This window comes from Elephas maximus, chromosome 19 (genome assembly GCF_024166365.1).
Source record: "Elephas maximus indicus isolate mEleMax1 chromosome 19, mEleMax1 primary haplotype, whole genome shotgun sequence".
Taxonomy (NCBI): domain Eukaryota; kingdom Metazoa; phylum Chordata; class Mammalia; order Proboscidea; family Elephantidae; genus Elephas; species Elephas maximus.
The window spans coordinates 53,495,951-53,517,623 of record NC_064837.1 but is presented as its reverse complement, the minus strand read 5'-3'; the positions used below and the strand labels follow the sequence as shown (position 1 = coordinate 53,517,623).

Genomic DNA, 21,673 nt, shown 5'->3' with positions numbered 1-21,673 from the left:
CTATAAAAATTTTAAAAAAGGACATTTATATAATATACTATATAATAAGTTACATTTATAATAAAAGATGCTAAATTTAAAATTAATTCATAGAAGGGTGGCTTGATTTAAAAACCTGATGATATAAATTTAAGTCTAAAATCCCAAATTGCTTGTTGCTCACCTTTGAAAGACTTCACACCATCCAGCAATCTATTTTTATAGGTCTTCCCAGAAGCTACAATGCAAAGCAAGCTTTATATCACGCAAAATATGATGCAGATGTCCATAAAGATGATAAAAAAAAAGATGATATATACTCCATAATTGCAGGAAGAATTATTATTTACTGTGTTCTTATCTCATCCTCCAGTTTAAAAAAAAATCAAAAGAGGAAATAAGAGCTATTTCAATGTGACAAATTATGCAATTTTTAACACCTGAGACAATTGTTAACGGGCTCCCCTATGGGGATAATTCTTTGTTTCTTCATTAACCTATCCAGTCCTTCTAAAGTCTCTCACCCGTCGCTTCCTTTCATTTTCTTTCTTAGGATAGTTTTGTCACTGGCCAGTGGGATGACATTAAAAAATTGCTTAGCCCTGTGGCCTGATTTAAAAAGAGCAAAAGGGTTACAAAAATAACATAAAACTTATTTTTGTAATTGTTTTAAGTATTTTTAAAAAAAATACCAAACAATTAAAAAACTTCCCTCATAATGTCATCAAACTACTCTCACGAAGTCAAGAGAGGCATTTACATGGCTCACCATCAACTGGCAGCGTTTGCAGCAGCTTCGCTTGTTCTTTGTCCGTTAGCTCAATCCCCATGTTGCTCAGAACATCCTGCGTATGTCGCACATCAACCTTTTCTCCTTTGAAAAAATGGAAATGCTATCATTCAAGAATTTTTGTAGAATACTTATTTTAAATAACAAACTAATAATATCTTAAGTTTCTTCTGAATTTGAGAAAATTTGAAGGCATATTAAGATGTATATATCTGTACGGAATCAGAGTGGGATCATGTATCAAATTTACTTCTTTAAAAATTCTGAAAAGATTTTATAATCTGAAGACAGGTTAAAGTAGAGCAAATATATTTGACTCAAATAACTGTCTGGCTAATTGGGGCATCAGAATCAATATATTTATACATTTTACCAGAGAGTACTATGTACTTTCAATTTTTTTCTGAATTACGTAATTTGCTCTTCATACTGGCAATAAAAAGCCTTATCTTATTTTAGTTGATCTATTCTGATTTAGGAGTTAATAATGTTGATGCGAATGATACTGTTAGTAAAAAACTTCAGAATGCTTACAAGTTTTTAGTTGTTATAGACATTTAATTACTACATATAAAAGCAAACTGCAGGATATTAGAAGCAGGTGTTTTATTAGAAAAGGTTAACGGTAAAAATTTACAAATCAGGAAGAGAATTCTAGGAAAATATTATTTTAAAATACATTATTGCATACAGCCTGGAGTCTTGGTTCTATGATAACTTTACTCGCCTGTAAAAGCCTTTAACCCATCCAACAGTGTTTTCACTGCAACATTCCCATTTTCTGTAAGAAGAAATCCAAATAATAGAAGAAATAGACTATGAGATTAAGAAATAATGTGAAACAGGAAAATTCTAACAACATTTACATACCATAGGATGTTCCCTACTTTTATCTTCTTCATGAGAATGCATCAGTAAAGAAATATATTATGAAAGATAATTTCATAACAAATGATTCCTTATTTCTATGAGAAATCAAACCTATAATAGTCACAGGATAAGACTGTAAAATCACCTCTTCAAGGTCTACTTTTTAGCTCTTAAACTTTGCAGAACATTCTATTATTTTAATCAGGCCACCAGAACAGGATTTAAATTTGGTATATACTATTCAGTAACATTTCAATTTCTATTTTAATAATGATCTTATATAAATGAGTTCTCACTCAGTAGAAAAACAAAACTCAAATCCACTGCCGTCGAGTCGATTACAACTCATGGCGACCCTGTGTGAGCTATGAGTTCTCACTCAATAGTGCCGTGTTATTTTAATAGACCCAGACAGATTTATTTACTCCTTTTTGGCTTACATGATAAATTACTACTTTGAAGACAATTTCATCACTAGGGATTTTTTATGAGTTGTAGATACAGATAGTTTTTTAGACAATTAAGTTATTTTCAATTTAATACATTTTTTGAAAATTTTAGAGATAATTATAGATTCACATGCAGTTGTAAGAAATAATAGAGATCTCTTGTATATTTTAGCCAGTTTCCCTCAATAAAACTATAGTATAATATCACAAAGAGGATTTGACATTGATACAATGCACCAATCTTGCTCAGCCTTCTCTATTTTTACTTGTTCTCATTTGTAGGTTTGTGTATGTAGTAAGCGCTATACAATTTCATCACCTGGGTAGCTTATTTATCTACTGCCACAGTTAAGATACTGAACACTTCAACTCTACAACAATTTCTTCTGTTGCCATTTTATAACAATGCTCCCTCTCTCCTGCGCTCCTTCCTCCCCAAACCTCATCCCCTAACTCCTTGCAAACACTAATCTGCACTCCATTCATAAAACTGGTCATTAAAAATGTTAGGTAAACGGAATCATACAGTACGTAACCTTTGACACTGGCTTTTTTTGCTGAGCATAATCCTCTGGAAATTCATCCAAGTTGTTGTAGGTATCAATAGCTCATTTCTTTCTATTGATGAATGGGATATGGATGTACCTCTGTTTAACCACTCACCTGCTGGAGGACATACAGGACGATTCCAGTTTTGCGGTGTCATATACATGTACAGTTATTTTTGCGTGTGTGAATATAAGTTTTCAATTCTCTGGGATAAACGCTCAGCGGTGTAGTTGCTGGATGGTATGGTAGTTGCTTGTTTAGTTTCTTAAGAAAGTGTCAAACTTCAGAGTGGTTATGCCATATTACACCCCCACCAGCAATTATGAGTGATTCAGTTTTTCTAGCATTCATTTTTTTATTGTGCTTGAGATGAAGGTTTACAGAGTAAATTAGTTTCTGTTTAAAGAGTATACATATTGTCTTGTGACATTGGTTGCCAACCCTGCGATGTGTCAGCACTCTCTACTTCTCTACCTTGGGTTCCCCATTTCCGTTCCTCCAGCTTTCCTGTCCCCTCCTGCCTTCTCGTCCTTGCCTCTGGGCTAGTGTGCCCATTTTGTCTCATATACATGGTTGAACTACGTGTATCATTATTTATTTTATGGGCCTGTCTAATCTTTGGCTGAAGGGCGAATCTCAGGAGTGACTTCAAGGCTGAGTTAAAAAGGTGTCTGAGAGCCATACTCTTGGGGTTTCCCCAGTTTCTGTCAGACCAGTAAGTCTGTTTTTTTTTTTTTTTTATGAGTTTGAATTTTGTTCTACGTTTATTCCAGCTCGGTCCAGGACCCTCTATTGTGATCCCTGTCATAGCAGTCAGTGGTGGTAGCTGGGCACAATCTAGTTGTGCTGGACTCAGTCTGGTGAGGCTGTGGTAGTTGTGGAAAATTCGTCCTTTGGACTAATACTCTGTCTTGTGTCTTTGATTTTCTTCATTCTCTCTTGTTCCAAATGGGGTACGACCACTAGAGTACTTTAGAGGGCCACTCACAAGCTTTTAAGACCCCAGGCACTACTCACAAAAGTAGGATGTAAAACATTTTCTTTATAAACTATGTCATGCCAATTGAGCTAGATGTCTCCCAAGACCATGGTCCCCAGCCCTCAGCCCAGTAATTCGGTCCCTCGGGGAGTTTGGATGTGTCTGTGAAGCTTCTATGACTTTGGCTTGGTGAAGTTGTGCTGACTTCCCCAGTATTGTGTACTGTCTTATCTTTTACCAAAGCTACTACTTATCTATCATCTATTTAGTGTTTTTCCCTCCCTGTCCCCTCTACCTTGTAACCATCACAGATTGCTTCTGTGTGGAAACATTTTCATGAGTTTTTATAATTGTGGTCTCATACAGTATTTGCCCTTTTGTGATTGACTTATTTCCCTCAGCATAATGCCCTCCAGATTCATCCATGTTGTGAGATGTTTCACAGATTCATCATTGTTCTTTATTGTTGTGTAGTATTCCATCGTGTGTATGTACCATAGTTTGTTTAGCCATTCATCTGTTGATGGTTTAGGTTGTTCCATCTTTTTGCTGTTGTGAAAATGCTGCAATGAACATGAGTCTGCATATGTCTATTTGTATGATGGCTTTTATTTCTCTTTTTGTAGCATTATTGTCAGCATTTAGTGTTGTGACTACTTTTAATTTTAGCTATTCTGACAGATGTGTAACCCATTGTTGTCGAGTTGATTCCAATCATGGCTACCCTTTAGGACAGAACTGCCCCATACGATTTCCAAGGCTGTAAATTTTTTTGGAAGCAGACTGCCACATCTTTCTTCTGCAGAGTGGCTGGTGGGTTTGAACCACTGACCTTTCAGTTAGCAGACAAGTGCTTAACCACTGTGCAACCAGGGCTCCTTGATAGATGTGTAGTGACAGCTTATTGTGATTTTACTTGGCATTTCCCTGAGCCTAATGATGTTGAGTGTCTTTTATGTATTTGTCATCTGTATACCCTCTTTGGTGAAATGTCCCTTCACGTCTTTTGTCCATTTTCTAATTGTACTGTTTACATTTTATATTGTTGAGCTTTGAGTGTTCTTTATGTATCATAGATACTAGTCTTTTGTGGGATATGTGGTTTGCAGATATTTTCTCTCAGTCTGTAGTTCATATTTTTATCCTCTTCTCACAAAGCAAAAGATGTTAATTTTGATGAGGTTCAATTTATCAATTTTCCTTTTTTAGATCGTGACTTTAGTGTAATATGTTTTTGAAATTAATTTGTTCATGATGAAGCAACATAAGCATAATTTACATAAATCAAATGGTACCAATGCGTATACAGTACAAATATTTCTCCCTTTCAAACATATTCCTAATCAAGCAGTTCTCTTCCTGGTAGGCAACCACCATTGCCATTGTCTTGTGTACCTTCTTAGAGATATCCTAAGTATATGCATGTATTTAAATATGGAACTGACTGGTTCTTTTGAAGGCTATACATATTTCATTAAATAGATGCTTCATATTTATGGAGTCAATTTTAAAATGCATTAAAATCACTGTAAATTGTTTTTCCCCATATTTTCAGATACACTACGTGTTAATTTTTTGTTCAAAATATTCACTGCCCTCTTTATAAGTCCCTTCTTATGGTAAGACAATATTTGTGCTCCCAGTGGTATCATGTAACTTATTTTGGCAAATAGAATGTTTGTGTCTCTTCTGAGCTGATACTTTAAGAACTACGCCATGGTTCCTCCATGTCTCTTTATTCTCTGTCACAAAAGCAGCATGTCCCAGGTAGGAATGCTCCTTCAGCCCGTATCCCAAAGTGGACAGAACACAGAGCAGAGGTACAGGCAATCTGCAGCCAATATTTAAATTTGAGAGACATGCAATAAAAATGTTTTTTTGTCATGAGCCAAGGTGATTTGTGGGTTGTTTGTTATTGCAGCATGACTAGCTCTAGCTATCACAAATGCAGTGCTGCCTTAACAACAACAACACCTATGATATGTGGCATTGTCTCTGGGGCTAGGTCATGGGTGGTGAAGAAATAGTTAATGAAGGCTGGAAAGAAGCTAACCCATATTTTATTTTTTATATAAATGGAAGCATACAAGATGTGACTTTTTGTGCCTGGCTTCTTTCACTTACCATGATTCTCAGGTTCATCTACTTTGTAGTATTTATCAGTATTCCACTCCTTTATACGATTAAATAATATTTCATTGTATGTGTGCACCACATTTGTTCATTAATTCATCTGTTGATGGACATTTGAGTAGTTTCTACCTTTTGGCTATTCTAAAGAGTTCTACTACTAATATTATTATACAAGTATTTATTTGAATACTGATTTTCAATTCTTTGGGGTGTATATACTTATAAGTGGAGTTTCTGGGGCCTACGTTAATTCTATTTTAATTTTTTTTGAGAATGACCAAACTTTTTACCACAGTGGCTGTACCATATTGCATGAAGTTTTGTTGTTGTTGTTAGGTGCTGTCGAGTTGGTTCTGACAAATAGCGACCCTATGCACAACAGAAAGAAACACTGCCCGGTCCTGTATTGTCCTCACAAATCGTCGTTATGCCTGAGCTCATTGTTGCAGCCACTGTATCATCCACCTCATTGAGGGTCTTCCTCTTTTCAGCTGACCCTGTCCTCTGCCAAGCATGATGTCCTTCTCCAGGGACTGATCCCTCCTGACAACATGTCCAAAGTATGTAAGATGCAATCTCGCCATCCTTGCTTCTAAGGAGCATCCTGGTTGCACTTTTTCAAAGTCAGATTTGTTCGTTCTTTTGGCAGTCCATGACATATTCAATATTCTTCACCAACACCACAATTCAAAGGTATCAATTCTTCTTCAGTCTTCCTTGTTCACTGCCAGCTTTCACATGCATATGATGTAACTGAAAATACCATGCCTTGGGTCAGGCGCATCTTAGTCTTCAAGGTGACATCTTCGCTTTTGAACATTTTAAAAAGGTCGTTTGCAGTAGATTTACCCAATGCGTCGTTTGATTTCTTGACTGTTGATTCCATGGGTGTTGATTGTGGAGCCAAGTAAAATGAAATTCTTGACAACTTCAATCTTCTTCCATTTATCATGATGTTGCTTATTGGTCCACTTGTGAGGATTTTTGTTTTCTTTATGTTGAGGTGCAATCCATACTAAAGGCTGTGGTCTTTGATCTTCATTAGTAAGTACTTCAAGTCCTCTTCATTTTCAGCAAGCAAGGGTGTGTCATCTGCAAAACGCAGGTTGTTAATGAATCTTCCTCCAATCCTGATGTCCCATTCTTCTTCATATAGTCCAGCTTCTTGTATTATTTGCTCAGCATACCGACTGAATAGGTATGGTGAAAATACAACCCTGATGCACACCTTTCCTGACTTTAAATCAATCAGTAGCCCCTTGTTCTGTCCAAACAACTGCCTCTTGATCTATGAAAAGGTTCCTTGTGAGCACATTTAAGTGTTCTGGAATTCCCATTCTTCGCAATGTTATCCACAGTTTGTTATGATGCACACAGTCGAATGCCTTTGCCGAGTCAATAAAACACAGGTAAACGTCTTTCTGCTATTCTCTGCTTTCAGCCAGGATCCATCTGACATTGCAATGGTATCCCTGGTTCCACGTCCTCTTCTGAAACCAGCCTGAATTTCTGGCAGTTCCCTGTCAATATACTGCTGCAGCCGTTTTTGAATGATCTTCAGCAAAATATTGCTCGCATGTGAAATTAATGATATTGTTCTATAATTTCTGCATTTCGGTTGGATCACCTTTCTTGGGAATAGGCATAAATACAGATCTCTTCCAGTCATTTGTCCAGGAAGTTGTCTTCCGTATTTCTTAGCATAGACGAGTGAGCACTTCCAGTGCTGCATCCATTTGTTGAAACATCTCAACTGATATTCCGTCAATTTCTGGAACCTTGGTTTTCGCCAATGCCTTCAGTGCAGCTTGGACTTCTTCCTTTGGTACCATCAGTTCCTCGTCATAAGCTACCTCTTGAAATGGTCGAACATCGACTAATTCTTTTTGATAAAATGACTCTGTGTATTCCTTCCATCTTCTTTTGATGCTTCCTGCATCATTTAATATTTTCCTCATGGAATCCTTCACTATTGCAACTTGAGGCTTGACTTTTTTCCTCAGTTCTTTCAGCTTGAGAAACGCCAAGCATGTTCTTCCCTTTTGGTTTTCTATCTCCAGCTCTGTGCACATGTCATTATAATACTTTGTCTTCTTGGGCTGCCCTTTGAAATCTTTTGTTCAGTTCTTGTACTTCATCATTTCTTCCTTTTGCTTTAGCTGCTCGACGTTCGTAAGTTTCAGAGTCTCCTCTGACATCTGTCTTGGTCTTTTCTTTCTTTCCTGTCTTTTCAATGACCTCTTGCTTTCTTCATGGATGATGTCCTTGATGTCATTCCACAACTCGTCTGGTCATGGTCACTAGTGTTCAATGCATCACATCTATTTTTGAGATGGTCTCTAAATTCAGGTGGGATATACTGAAGGTCTTATTTTGGCTCTCGTGGAGTTGCTCTGATTTTCTTCAGTTTCAGCTCGAGCTTGCATTTGAACAATTGATGGTGTGTTCCACTGTCGGCCCCTGGCCTTGTTTCTGACTGATATTGAGCTTTTCCATCGTCTCTTTCCACAGATGTAGTCAATTTGATTTCTGTGTGTTCCATCTGGTGAGGTCCATGTGTACAGTCACCATTTTTGTTGGTGAAACAAGGTATTTGCAATGAAGAAGTCATTGGTCTTGCAAAATTCTATCATTCGATTTCTGGCATCATTTGTATCACCAAGGCCATATTTTCCAACTACTGATCCTTCTTCTTTGTTTCCAACTTTTGCATTCCAATCACCAGTAATTATCAATGCATCCAGATTGCATGTTCGTTCAATTTCACACTGCAGCAGCTGATAAAAATCTTCTATTTCTTCATCTTTTGCCTAGTGGTTGGTGCATAAATTTGAATAACAGTCATATTAACTGGTCTTCCTTGTAGACGTATGGATATTATCCTAACACTGACAGTGTTGTACTTCAGTATACATCTTGAAACGTTCTTTTTGATAACGAATGCAACACCATTCCTCTTCATGTTGTCATTCCCAGCATAGTAGACTATAAGACTGTCTGATTCAAAATGGCCAATACCAGTCCATTTCAGTTCACTAATGCCTAGGATATCGATGTTCATACGTTCCATTTCATTTTTGATGGTTTCCAATTTTCCTAGATTCATACTTTGTACATTCCAGGTTCCAAGTCTTAATGGATGTTTGCAGCTATTTCTTCTCATTTTGAGCCATGCCACATCAGCAAATGAAGGTCCCAAAAGCTTTACTCCATCCACGTCATTAAGGTCAACCCTAGTTTGAGGAGGCAGCTCTTCCCCAGTCATCTTTTGAGTGCCTTCCAACCTGGGGGGCTCATCTTCTAGCACTGTATCAGACAATGTTCCATTGCTATTCATAAGTTTTTCACTGGCTAATGCTTTTCAGAAGTAGACTGCTGGGTCTTTCTTCCTAGTCTGTCTTGGTCTGGAAGCTCAGGTGAAACCTGTCCTCCATGGGTGACCCTGCTCGTATCTGAATACCAGTGGCATAGCTTCCAGCATCACAGCAACATGCAAGCACCCACATTTTTTTAAAGCTTTATTTTTTTGGGACCATATAGTTTTTGATGCTGTGGTAAATTGGATCTTTTAAATTTTTTCATTTTACAACTGTTGGTTGTGTATAGAAATGCTTTTTAAAATTTTGGATCCAGCAATCTTGCTATGCTTTCTTATCAATTATAGTAGTTTCTCTGTAGAATTCTGGGACCATTTAAGGATTACAATAGTTTTGTTTTTTCTTTCCAACTCTCAGTTTTATTTTTTACTGAATATCCTTATCAATGCAGGATGAAGAAAATTCATGGAATCTTATGGTAGTGGTTTGAATGGAACAAGGCGATACTGTGTGGTTTGAAATCAGGAAAGGTGTGCATTAGGGTTGTATCCTTTCAGCATACCTATTCAATCTGCATGCTGAGCCAACAACCTGAGAAGCTGGACTCTAAGAAGAAGAACGGGACATCAGGATTGGAGGAAGACTCATTAACAACCTGTGTTATGCAGATGACACAACCTTGCTTGCTGAAAGTGAAGAGAACTTGAAGCACTTACTTATGAAGATCAAAGACCACAGCCTTCAGTAGAGATTACACTTCAACATAAAGAAAACAAAAATCTCACAAGTGGACCAATAAGCAACATCATGATAAATGGAAGAAGATTGAAGTTGTCAAGGATTTCATTTTACTTGGCTCCACAATCAACACCCATGGAGTCAAGAAATCAAAAGATTTGTTGCATTGGGCCAATTTGCTGCAACAGTCATCTTTAAAGTCTTCAAAAGCAAAGATGTCACCTTGAAGACTAAGGTGCATCTGACCCAAGTCATGGTGTTTTCAATCACCTCATATGCATGCAAAAACTGGACGATGGATAAGAAAGAATGAAGAAGAGCTGATGCCTTTGAATTGTGGCGTTCACAAAGAATACTGAATATACCACGGACTGCCAAAAGAACGAAGAAATCTGTCTTAGAAGAAGTATAGCCAGAATGCTCCTTAGAAGCAATGATGACAACACTATGACTCACATACTTTGGACATGTTATCAGGAGGGATTGGTCCCTGGAAAAGGACATCACGCTTGGTAAAGTAGAGGGTCAGCAAAAAAGAGGAAGATTCTCAATAAAACGGATTGACGCAGTGGCTGCAACAACAGGCTCCAGCATAACAACAATTGTGAGTATGGCACAGGACCAGGCAGTGTTTTATTTTGTTGTACATAGGGTCGCTATGAGTTGGAACAGACTTGATGGCTCCTAACAACAATAACATAGTAGTGGAAAGGAATAAACGCAGCTGTTATTATCTGCAGATGACATGATTGTGTACACAAAAAATGCAAATGACTATCCAGAGAAATTACTAGAACTAATAAGAGAGGTTAGGAAGTAATTGTGTATAAAGTCAGTATAAAAATCTAATTCACTTCTATGTATTGGCAAGAGAAAAAAATGACTTTAAAAAGATGTCATTTATAATCACAACAAATCTATAACATTCCTAGGAATAATGCTCACTAAAGTTGTATAAAAGAGCACTGGAGGCTCAGCGGTTAAGCGCTAAGCTACTAATGGAGAGGTCAAAGATTGGTAGTTAAAACCTACCAGCTACTTTGCAGGAGAAAGATGTGGCAGTCTACTCCCGTAAAGATTACAGCCTTGGAAACTCTATGGGGCAGTTCTACACTCTGTCTTGTAGGGTTACTGTGAGTTGGAATTGACTTGATGACAACAGGATTCTTTTTAAAGTTGTGTAAGACCTGCATGCTGTAAGTGATTAAACTTACAAAAAGATATTTTTAAAAGACCTAAATAGATGGAAAGATTTCCCATGTACATTGACAGGAAGATCTACAAGGGTAAAGATATCACTTCTTCCCAAACTGTTCTATAGAATCAATGTAATTCCAATAAAATTCACACTGGGCATTTTGTAAATATTGACAAATTGATTCTAAAATTCATATAGATGAAGTGGTCAAGAATAACCAAGACACAATTGAAGCAGAGGAATATGTGATGGTACCTTCCCTAACAGATATCAAGATTTATATAAAGCCATGATAATTACTGTACAGTAGTATCAGAATTTTTTTTTTTTAGTATCAGCACACAGATAGATAAAATGATCAGTGCAACAGAATACAGAAACCAAAAAAAAAAAAAAAAAAAAGGCCTATGCATATATGGATCTTTGATATATGACAGTGTTTGCAATGAATATCAACGAATACCAGTTGTTGTAGTTAGGTGCCCTCGACTTGGTTCCCAAGCAAAGGTAAATAAATAAAAGGCATTGGGACAATTGTTATCGATGTGGAAAAGCAATACACAAAATTGATTCCAGAGGTAGTGAGGAATTAAAAACTTAAAGCAAAATTTTAAAGCTTTTGGAAAAGGAGACAGAGCCAACATGGCAGAATAGACAGACGCTTCCAGCGAGCCCTCTTTACAACAAAGACCCAAAACAACAAGTGAAACAAGTATATTTATGACAAGCTAGGAGCCCTGAGCATCAAAGGCAAGCTTAGAAAATGAACAGAGGGGCAGGAGGAGGAAGAGACGGTTCAGAGCGGAGAGAAGTTACCAGACCTGAATCACAGGGAGCCCTCAGGCACCATTCCCGGAGCTGTGGCGGATTGGTACTAGCGTTTGGCCACAGTTTCCTCAGGGAGAAGCAGCCAGCCACACAGCCTACTCATACCTCCAGAATATGAGAAGAACAGCGCTCTTGCAAAACCTAAGTACTTGCATATATTTTACTGCATCCCCCCACCCCCAAGCCAGCTTCAGCGGCTGAATTACCTGGGCCTGAGATAGGCACTGTTGAGTGCCTAGAGCCATCCTCCTGGCCTTGGAGATGGAAAAAATTTGCAATTGGGGGAAAAGATAATTTGCCAGCTCCACTAACCAGGGAAGCTCAGGACATTAGCAGCTATTGTCCAGGCACAAATGGTCCGTGGACTTTGAGCACCTTTCCCCTCTGCATGGACCTATGTGGGCCTATTTCAGGAGAATAGGCCCTTGTTGGCAGACTCCAACCATTTCAGCTGTGTGGTGGAGAGGTGGGTGTTTAATGTTTGACATTGCTTTGCCTATTAAACAGGCTCCTCACCTACCCACATCAGGGCCTTAAGGACTTGTAGCTCACTCAGGTCACCCAGCCATCCACAACAGAGGTCCAAGGATAACTGGTATCTCCCAGTCCTTACAACCAAAAACACTGGGTACCTATGGTCTGTCTGCAGAACCCACCCACCAACACGCTCTAGGGAACAGGGATGTGCTTTCCCCAGAGACACTCGGGGGTTGGTTTGCAGCCCTCTGCCTTGTTCAGAGCGTGACCCCCTGCTGCAATCAGATACTGGTACATACACCAATCACCCCTGCCCCTCTAAGACTGTAGGACAGAGCCTGTACCACATACTTGATGATCAGCTACCTGGAAACCTGAGCTGAATTCATACAAGAAAAGTGAATGGACTCCTAGACTGATATACCTGATAACAGCTCTAGCCATCTGGGGACAGGACAATAGAACTCCAAAGGCAAAAAAATCAAGCTAGCTCACTCAGCAATCCATTTGGGCAGATCAAAACAAAACAAAGCAAGAAGCTTTGACACAGTAAGTAAACATAAAATAAACTAATACAATAACTTATAGATGCCTCAGAGACAACAGTCAATAACAAGTCACATAAAGAAACAGACCATGATTGCTGCAACAAGCTCTCAAAACAAAGAATCAAGGGATCTTCTGGATGAAAGTGCATTCCTGGAATTACCAGAGGCAGAATATAAAAGATTAATATACAGAACCCTTCAAGACATTGGAAAGGAAATGAAGCAATACACAGAACAAGCCAAGGAAAACACAAATAAAGCAATTGAAGAAATTAAAAAGATTATTCAGGGACATAATGAAAAATTTAACAAGCTGGAAAAGTCATAGACAGACAACAATCAGAAATTCAGAAGATTGACAATAAAATTACAGAAGTAGACAACTCGATAGAAACTCAGAGGAGCAGAATTGAGCAAGTAGAAGGCAGAATTTCTGAACTTGAATATAAAGCACTTCGCCCTAATATATTTGAACAAAAATCAGATAAAAGAATTTTGAAAAAATGAAGAAAACTTAAGAATCATGTGGGACTCTAACAAGAGAAATAACCTACGAGTGATTGGAGAACCAGAACAGGGAGGGGTAGCAGAAAATACAGAGAGAATTGTTGAAAATTTGTTGGCAGAAAACTTCCCTGATATTGTGAAAGATGAGAAGATACCTATCCGAGATGCTCATCGAACTCCACATAAGGTACATGTTAAAAGAAAGTCACCTAGACATATTATAATCAAACTTGCCAAAACCAAAGATAAAGAGACAATTATAAGAGCACCAAGGGGTAAATGAAAAGTCACCTACAAAGGAGAGCCAATAAGAATAACTTCAGACTACTTGGCAGAAACCATGCAGGCAAGAAGGCAATGGGATGACATATTTAAAAAACTGAAGGAAAAAAATTTTCTGCCAAGAATCATATATCCAGCAAAACTGTCTCTTAAATATGAAGGTGAAATTAGGAAACTTCCAGATAAACAGAAGTTTAGTGAATTCGTAAACACCAAAGCAAAACCACAAGAAATACTAAAGGGAGTTCTTTGGTTAGAAAATCAATAATATCAGGTATCAACCCAAGACTAGAACACTGGGAGAGCAACCAGAAGTCAACCCATACAGGGAAATGAAAAAAAACAAAGCAAGATTGAAAAAAAAAAAGCTCAAAACACGGTAATGGTGATGTTATTATATAAAAGAAGACAACATTAAAACAACAAGGAGGGACTAAGAAATGTAATCATAGATCTTCCACATGGAGAGGAAGATATGGCTATATGAAGACATAAAAGTTAGGTTTAAATTTAGAAAAATAGGGGCAAATAATAAGATAATCACAAAGGAGACAAACTATTCTACTTATCAAAATTTAAAAAAATAGATAATCAGCAGAAACAAAGTCAACAACAACGAATATGAGGAAAAGACAATATATAAAGATAATCTACTCAGCACATAAAGTGGGAAAAAGAAACTGTCAACAACACACACAAAAAGACATCAAAATGATAGTACTAAATTCACACCTATCCATAATTATCCTGAATGTAAATGGACTAAATCAACCAATAAAGAGACAGAGAGTGGCAGAATGGATTAAAAAACATGATCCATCTATATGCTGCCTACAAGAGACACACCTTAGACTTAGAGCCACAAACAAACTAAAACTCAAAGGATGGAAAAAAATACATCAAGCAAACAACAATCGAAAAAGACCAGGAGTGGCAATATTAATTTCTGACAAAATAGACTTTAAAGTTAAATCCATCATAAAGGATAAGGAAGGACACTACATAATGATTAAAGGGACAATACACCGAGAAGATATAACCAAATTAAATATTTCTGCACCCAATGACAGGGCTGCAAGATACATAAAACAAACTCTATCAGCACTGAAAAGTGAGACAGACAGCTTCACAATAATAGTAGGAGACTTCAAAACACCACTCTAGGTGAAGGACAGGACATCCAGAAAGAAGCTGAATAAAGACACGGAAGATCTAAATGCCACAATCAACCAATTTAACCTCAAAGACATATACAGAACACTCCAGCCAACAGCAACCAAGTATACTTTCTTTTCTAGTGCACATGGAACATTCTCTAGAATAGACCACATATTAGGCCATAAAGCCTTAGCAGAATCCAAAACATCAAAATATTATAAAGCATCTTCTCTGACCATAAGGCCATAAAAGTGGAAATCAATAACAGAAAAAGCAGGGAAAAGAAATTGAACACTTGGAAACTGAACAATACTCTGCTCAAAAAAGACTGGATTATAGAAGACATTAAGGATGGAATAAAGAAATTCATAGAATCCAATGAGAATGAAAACACTTCCCATCAGAACCTTTGGGACACAGCAAAACAGTGCTCAGAGGTCAATTTATACCAATAAATGCACACATACAAAAAGAAGAAAAGGCCAAAATCAAAGAATTATCCCTACAACTTGAACAAATAGAAAGGGAGCAAGAAAAGAAACCCTCAGGCACTAGAAGAAAACAAATAATAAAAATTAGAGCAGAACTAAATGAAAAAGAAAACAGAAAACAATTGAGAGAATTAACAAGACCAAAAGCTGGTTCTTTGAAAAAATCAACAAAATTGATAAACCATTGGCCAAACTGACAAAAGAAAAATGGGAGAGGAAGCAAATAACCTGAATAAGAAATGAGATGGGCAATATTACAACAGACCCAACTGAAATTAAAAGAATCATATCAGATTACTATGAAAAATTGTACTCTAACAAATTTGAAAACCTAGAAGAAATGGTTGAATTCCTAGAAACACACTACCTACCTAAACTAACACAAACAGAGGTAGAACAACTAAATACACTTATAACAAAAGAAGAGATTGAAGAGGTAATCAAAAAACTCCCAACAACAACAAAAAAAGCCCTGGCCTGGACGGCTTCACTGCAGAGTTCTACCAAACTTTCAGAAAAGAGTTAACACCACTACTACTAAAGGTATTTCAGAGCATAGAAAAAGACGGAATACTACCATACTCATTCTATGAAGCTGGCATATCCCAAATACCAAAACCAGGTAAAGACACCACAAAAAAAGAAAACTACACACCTATATCCCTCATGAACGTAGATGCAAAAATCCTCAACAAAATTCTAGCCAATAGAATTCAACAACATATCAAAAAAATAATTCACCGTGACCAAGTGGGATTCATACCAGGTATGAAGGGATGGTTTAACATTAGAAAAACAATTAATGTAACCCATCACGTAAATAAAACAAAAGACAAGAATCACATGATTTTATCAATTGATGCAGAAAAGGCATTTGACAAAGTTCAACACCCATTCATGATAAAAACTCTCAGCAAAATAGGAATAGACGGAAAATTCCTCAGCATAATAAAGGGCATTTATACAACGGCAACAGGCAACATCATCCTAAATGGAGAGATCCTGAAAGCATTCCCCTTGAGATTGGGAACCAGACAAGGATGCCCTTTATCACCACTCTTATTCAACATTGTGCTGGAAGTCCTAGCCAGAGCAATTAGGCCAGATAACAAAATAAAGGGCAACCAAATTGGTAAGGAAGAAGTAAAATTATCTCTATTTGCAGACAACATGATCTTATACACAGGAAACCCTAAGGAATCCTCAAGAAAACTACTGGAACTAGTACAAGAATTCAGCAGAGTATCGGGATACAACATAAACATACAAAAATCAGTTGGATTCCTCTAGAGCAACAAAAAGAACGTTGAAGAGGAAATCACCAAATCAATGCCATTTACAGTAGCTCCCAAGAAGATAAAATACTTAGGAACAAATCTTAACAGATATGTAATAGACTTATACAAAGAAAACTACAATACATTTCTGCAAGACACCAAAAGAGACCTACATATGTGGAAAAACATACCTTGCTCATGGAAAGGAAGACTTAACATTATAAAAATGTCTATTCTACCAAAAGCAATCTATACATTTAACGCAATTCCGATCCAAATTCCAACAATATTCTTTAATGAGTTGGAGAAACAAATCACCAACTTCATATAGAAGGGAAAGAGTAAGTAAAGATAAGTAAAGCATTTCTGAAAAAGAAGAGCAAAGTGGGAGGCCTTACCCTACCTGATTTCAGAACCTATTATACAGCCACAGTAGTCAAAACAGTCTGGTACTGGTACAACAACAGACCAATGGAACAGAACTGAGAATCCCAGACATAAATCCATCCACATATGAGCAGTTGATATTTGACAAAGGCCCAAAGCCAGTTAAATGGGGAAAAGACAGTCTTTTTAACAAACAGTGCTGGCATAACTGGATATCCATCTGCAAAAAAATGAAACAAGACTCATACCTCACTCCATGCACAAAAAACGAGCTCAAAATGGATTAAAGACCTAATATAAAATCTAAAATGATAAAGATCATGGAAGAAAAAATAGGGACAACATTAGGAGCCCTAATGCATGGCATAAACAGTATACAAAACATTACTAACAATGCAGAAGAGAAACTAGATAACTGGGAGCTCCTAAAAATCAAACATTTATGCTCATCCAAAGACTTCACCAAAAGAGTAAAAAGATTACCTACAGACTGGGAAAAAGTTTTTAGCTTTGACATTTCCGATCAGCACCTGATCTCTAAAATCTACATGATACTACAAAAACTCAACTGCAAAAAGACATAAATAACCCAATTAAAAAATGGGCAAAAGATATGAATGGACACTTCACTAAAGAAGACATTCAGGTAGCTAGCAGATACATGAGGAAATGCTCACGATCATTAGCCATTAGAGAAATGCAAATCAAACTACAATGGGATTTCATCTCACTCCAACAAGGCTGGCATTAATCCAAAAAACACAAAACAATAAATGCTGGAGAGGCTGTGGAGAGATTCGAACACTTATACACTGCTGGTGGGAATGTCAAATGGTACAACCACTTTGGAAATCGATTTGGCACTTCCTTAAAAAGCTAGAAATAGAACTACCATACGATCCAGCAATCCCACTCCTTGGAATATATCCTAGAGAAATAAGAGCCTTTACACGAACAGATATATGCATACCCATGTTCATTGCAGTACAGTTAACAATAGCAAAAAGATGGAAGCAACCAAGGTGCCCATCAACAGATGAATGGATAAATAAATTATGGTATATTCACACAATGGAATACTACAGATCTATAAAGAACAGTGAGGAATCTGTGAAACATTTCATAACATGGAGGAATCTGGAAGGCATTATGCTGAGTGAAATTAGTCAGTTGCAAAAGGACAAATATTGTTTAAGGCCACTAGTATAAGAACTCCGGAAACAGTTTAAACAGAGAAGAATATATTTTTTCATGGTTACGAGAAGGGGGAGGGTGGGAGAGGGGTATTGACTAATTAGATAGTAGGTAAGAACTGCTTTAGGTGACAGGAAAGACAACACACAATACAGGCGAGGTCAGAACAACTGGACTAAACCAAAAGTGGAGAAGTTTCTGGAATAAACTGAATGCTTCAAAGGCCAGCGTAGTAGGGGCAGGGGTTTGGGGACCATGGTTTCAGGGGACATCTAAGTCAATTGGCATAATAAAATCTATTAAGAAAACATTCTGCATCCCATCTTGGAGAGAGGCATCTGGGGTCTTAAATGGTAGCAAGCAGCCATCTAAGTTGCATCAGTGAGTCTCAACCCACCTGGATCAAAGAAGAACTCCAAGGACACAAGGCGATTATGAGCCCAAGAGACAGAAAGGGCCACATAAACCAGAGACTACATCAGCCTGAGACCAGAAGAACTAGGTGGAGCCCGGCTACAACTGATAACTGCCCTGACAGGGAACACAACAGAGAACCCCTGAGGGAACAGGAGAGCAGTGGGATGCAGATCCCAAATTCTCATAAAAAGACCAGACTTAATGGTCTGACTGAGACTAGAAGGACCCCGGTGGTCATGGCCCCCAGACCTTCTGTTGCCTCAGGACAGGAACCATTCCCAAAGCCAACTCTTCAGACAGGGATTGGGCTGGACAATGGGTTGGAGAGGGATGCTGGTGAGGAGTGAGCTTCTTGGATCAGGTGGACACTTGAGACTGTGTTGGCATCTCTTCCCTGGAGGGGAGATGAGAGGGTAGAGGGGGTTAGAAGCTGGCGAAATGGACACGAAAAGAGAGAGTGAAGGGTGGGAGCGGGTTGTCTCATTAGGGGGAGAGCAACTGGCAGTATGTAGCAAGGTGTATATAAGCTTTTGTGTGACAGGCTGGCTTGGTTTGTAAACTTTCACTTAAAGCACAATAAAAAAAAAAAAGAAAAAACTTTTGGAGGAAAATATGGAAAAATATTTTCTTAACTTCATAGGAAAGGCATTAAAAATTACATTAAAAAAGAATAAATCATGGAGAAAAATATTGATAAAGTAGATATTAATATTTTCATTCATCAGCAAACACTATGAAGATAAAATTACAAACTGAAATATCTGTAACACATAGAACAAAAGATTATTATCCAAAATATGAAGAACTTGTATAAAATAAGAAAATGCCACATAATGCCCACTCTCCAAGGGCAAACATTATGAATATTCACTCATGTAAGAGGAGACCTATTTTGTCAATAAATGTTTTGTTTGAAAATATTTTTTATAATTTGTACAATCTCCTCAAAAATTAATATTCCAATAAGACAACATTTTATACTCACTTGATTGGTTAGATTTGGTAAAATACACATATACATACCTATATACACTTGTAAAAGAGCTCAACAGGAACACTTAAATACTGCTGATAGAAATATGAACTGCAATTTGGAATTACCTTTGTAAAATTGATTAGTGGCCTATCTATAACCCAGATTTTCCACTAATGTGCACTCCAAGCTAGGAGCTGGTGGCGCGCCGTGACTGTATAGTGGTTAGTACTCTGCGTTGTGGTCACGACAACCTCAGTTTGATTTGTAATCACAGCAGTGTCTGGTGTCTTCCATGGCTGAACCTGGTGTATCTTTGGAGCCCTGGTGACCTAGTGGTGAGGAGTTTGGCTGCTAACCAAAAGGTCAGCAGTTCAAATTCACCATCTCCTCCTTGAAAACTTCTATGGGGTAGTCCTACTCTGTCCGATAAAGTCACTATGAGTAGGAGCAGACTCAATGGCAACGGGACTTTTTGGAACTATGTATACTTTAGAGATATTCTTTGATATGTGCACCAGGAGTCATGTACAATTCTGTTTTTGGCAGGACTGTTTGTAATAATGAAAATTGGGAAGTATGGTAAAAAGTATAAATTGTGGTATAGTTACACAATGGACTATTATTTAGCAATGAAAAGGTACTGGTATGGCTGCATTTAACAATATAGATGGATCTTAGAAACTTAGTATTGAGAAAATAACTCATTCCAGAAAACCTCTAATATACTGTAAGATGACATTTTTATAAACCTTGGAATACAAGAAATCTATTAAAAGTATTGTTTAGCAACAGATGTTGGTGAGGATGCAGAGAAATCATAAGTCTCATCCGTTGCTAGTGGTACAACCACTGTAGAAAACAGTTCAGCAGTTATTCAAAAAGTTAAACATAGAAATACCATATGATACAGCAATACCACTCCTAGGTATATACCCAAAAGAACTGAAAATAAGAACACAAATCTTTACTCATACAGCAGTGTTCACTGCAGCACCATTCACAGCAGCCAAAAGATGGAAACAGCCTAAATGTCCATCAATAGATGAATGGATAAACAAAATGTGATACATACATACTGTGGAATAAAGTTCTGATACATGCTACAACATGGATGAAACTTGAATACATTATGCTGAGTGAAATAAGCCAGTCACAAAAGGATACTGTATGATTCCACTTACATGAAATATCTAGAATAGGCAAGGGTATAGAGATCAAAGTTTGTTTGTGGTTAACAGGGGCAGTGGGAGTGAGGGGAAAAGGAGGACTCAATGCTTAGGGTACGCTGAGTTTCGGTTAAGAATGGTGGTACAATTTGAGAACCAACAAGGGTAATGATGGTTGAACAACATGATGACCATAATTAATGTCACTGAACTGTACATGTGAAGATTGCTGAAATAGCAAATGTTGAGTTACATATATATTTACCGTAATAAAAAATTAAATTAAAAAAATGTTGTTTAGACATACAGTGAAACCTGTGAGAGCCAAAACTCAAGGTGACTGCCTTATTTTTCTGGGCCTCACAAGTTTTCTGCCTTTGACAGGGTGCAGTGTTAGCACTTTTCTATTGCTTGTTTTAGTGGGAAATATTTGAATTTTCCTTCTCTGACAGGTTTCCACCTTACACAGCTTCTGCCTTTCATAGATTTATATATATTTAAAAAGCAATCAAAAGAATTAAGAACACAAAATTAAGGACAGTGTTTGCCTTGCAAGGGGATAGCAGAGGAATGAGGTGGGGAAGAATACACATGTAAAAAAAAAAAAGTTATTGGTAATATTCTAATACTTAGGATGAGTGGAGGAATCACAGTTGTTTATTAATACTATCTAACTTATATATGTTCTATAAAATATAGAAATATAGGATATGTTTGTTTTTTCAAATATTATATTTGAAAACATAAGAAAGCATAATACCACCAAAATAGTACAGACTATGAAAATAAACAGATACCTTTACAAATACTTAAATAAAAAAATATTCTGCAGATATTACATATCTTACACAAAGGCACAGTAATCAATGGCAACAATGATACCAAATGACATATAAGTTAAATGAGCAGGTTTTAGATAAACACTTGCACTAAATAATTTTTCTAGGTTAATATACCTTATTT

At 37.2% G+C, this 21,673-nt stretch overlaps 1 protein-coding gene across 1 annotated transcript in view; it reads right to left on the bottom strand.

The window, feature by feature from the left end:
* Nucleotides 1–21,673, bottom strand: part of EFCAB3 (EF-hand calcium binding domain 3) — a 573,675-nt gene that overhangs the window by 242,075 nt on the left and 309,927 nt on the right. The window contains exons 87-89 of the mRNA XM_049861611.1: nt 1,497–1,550; nt 749–853; nt 164–217 (exon numbers count right to left, since the gene is read on the bottom strand). Of these exons, the coding sequence (XP_049717568.1) occupies nt 164–217; nt 749–853; nt 1,497–1,550 (213 nt within the window). The remainder of the gene's footprint in view (nt 1–163; nt 218–748; nt 854–1,496; nt 1,551–21,673) is intronic.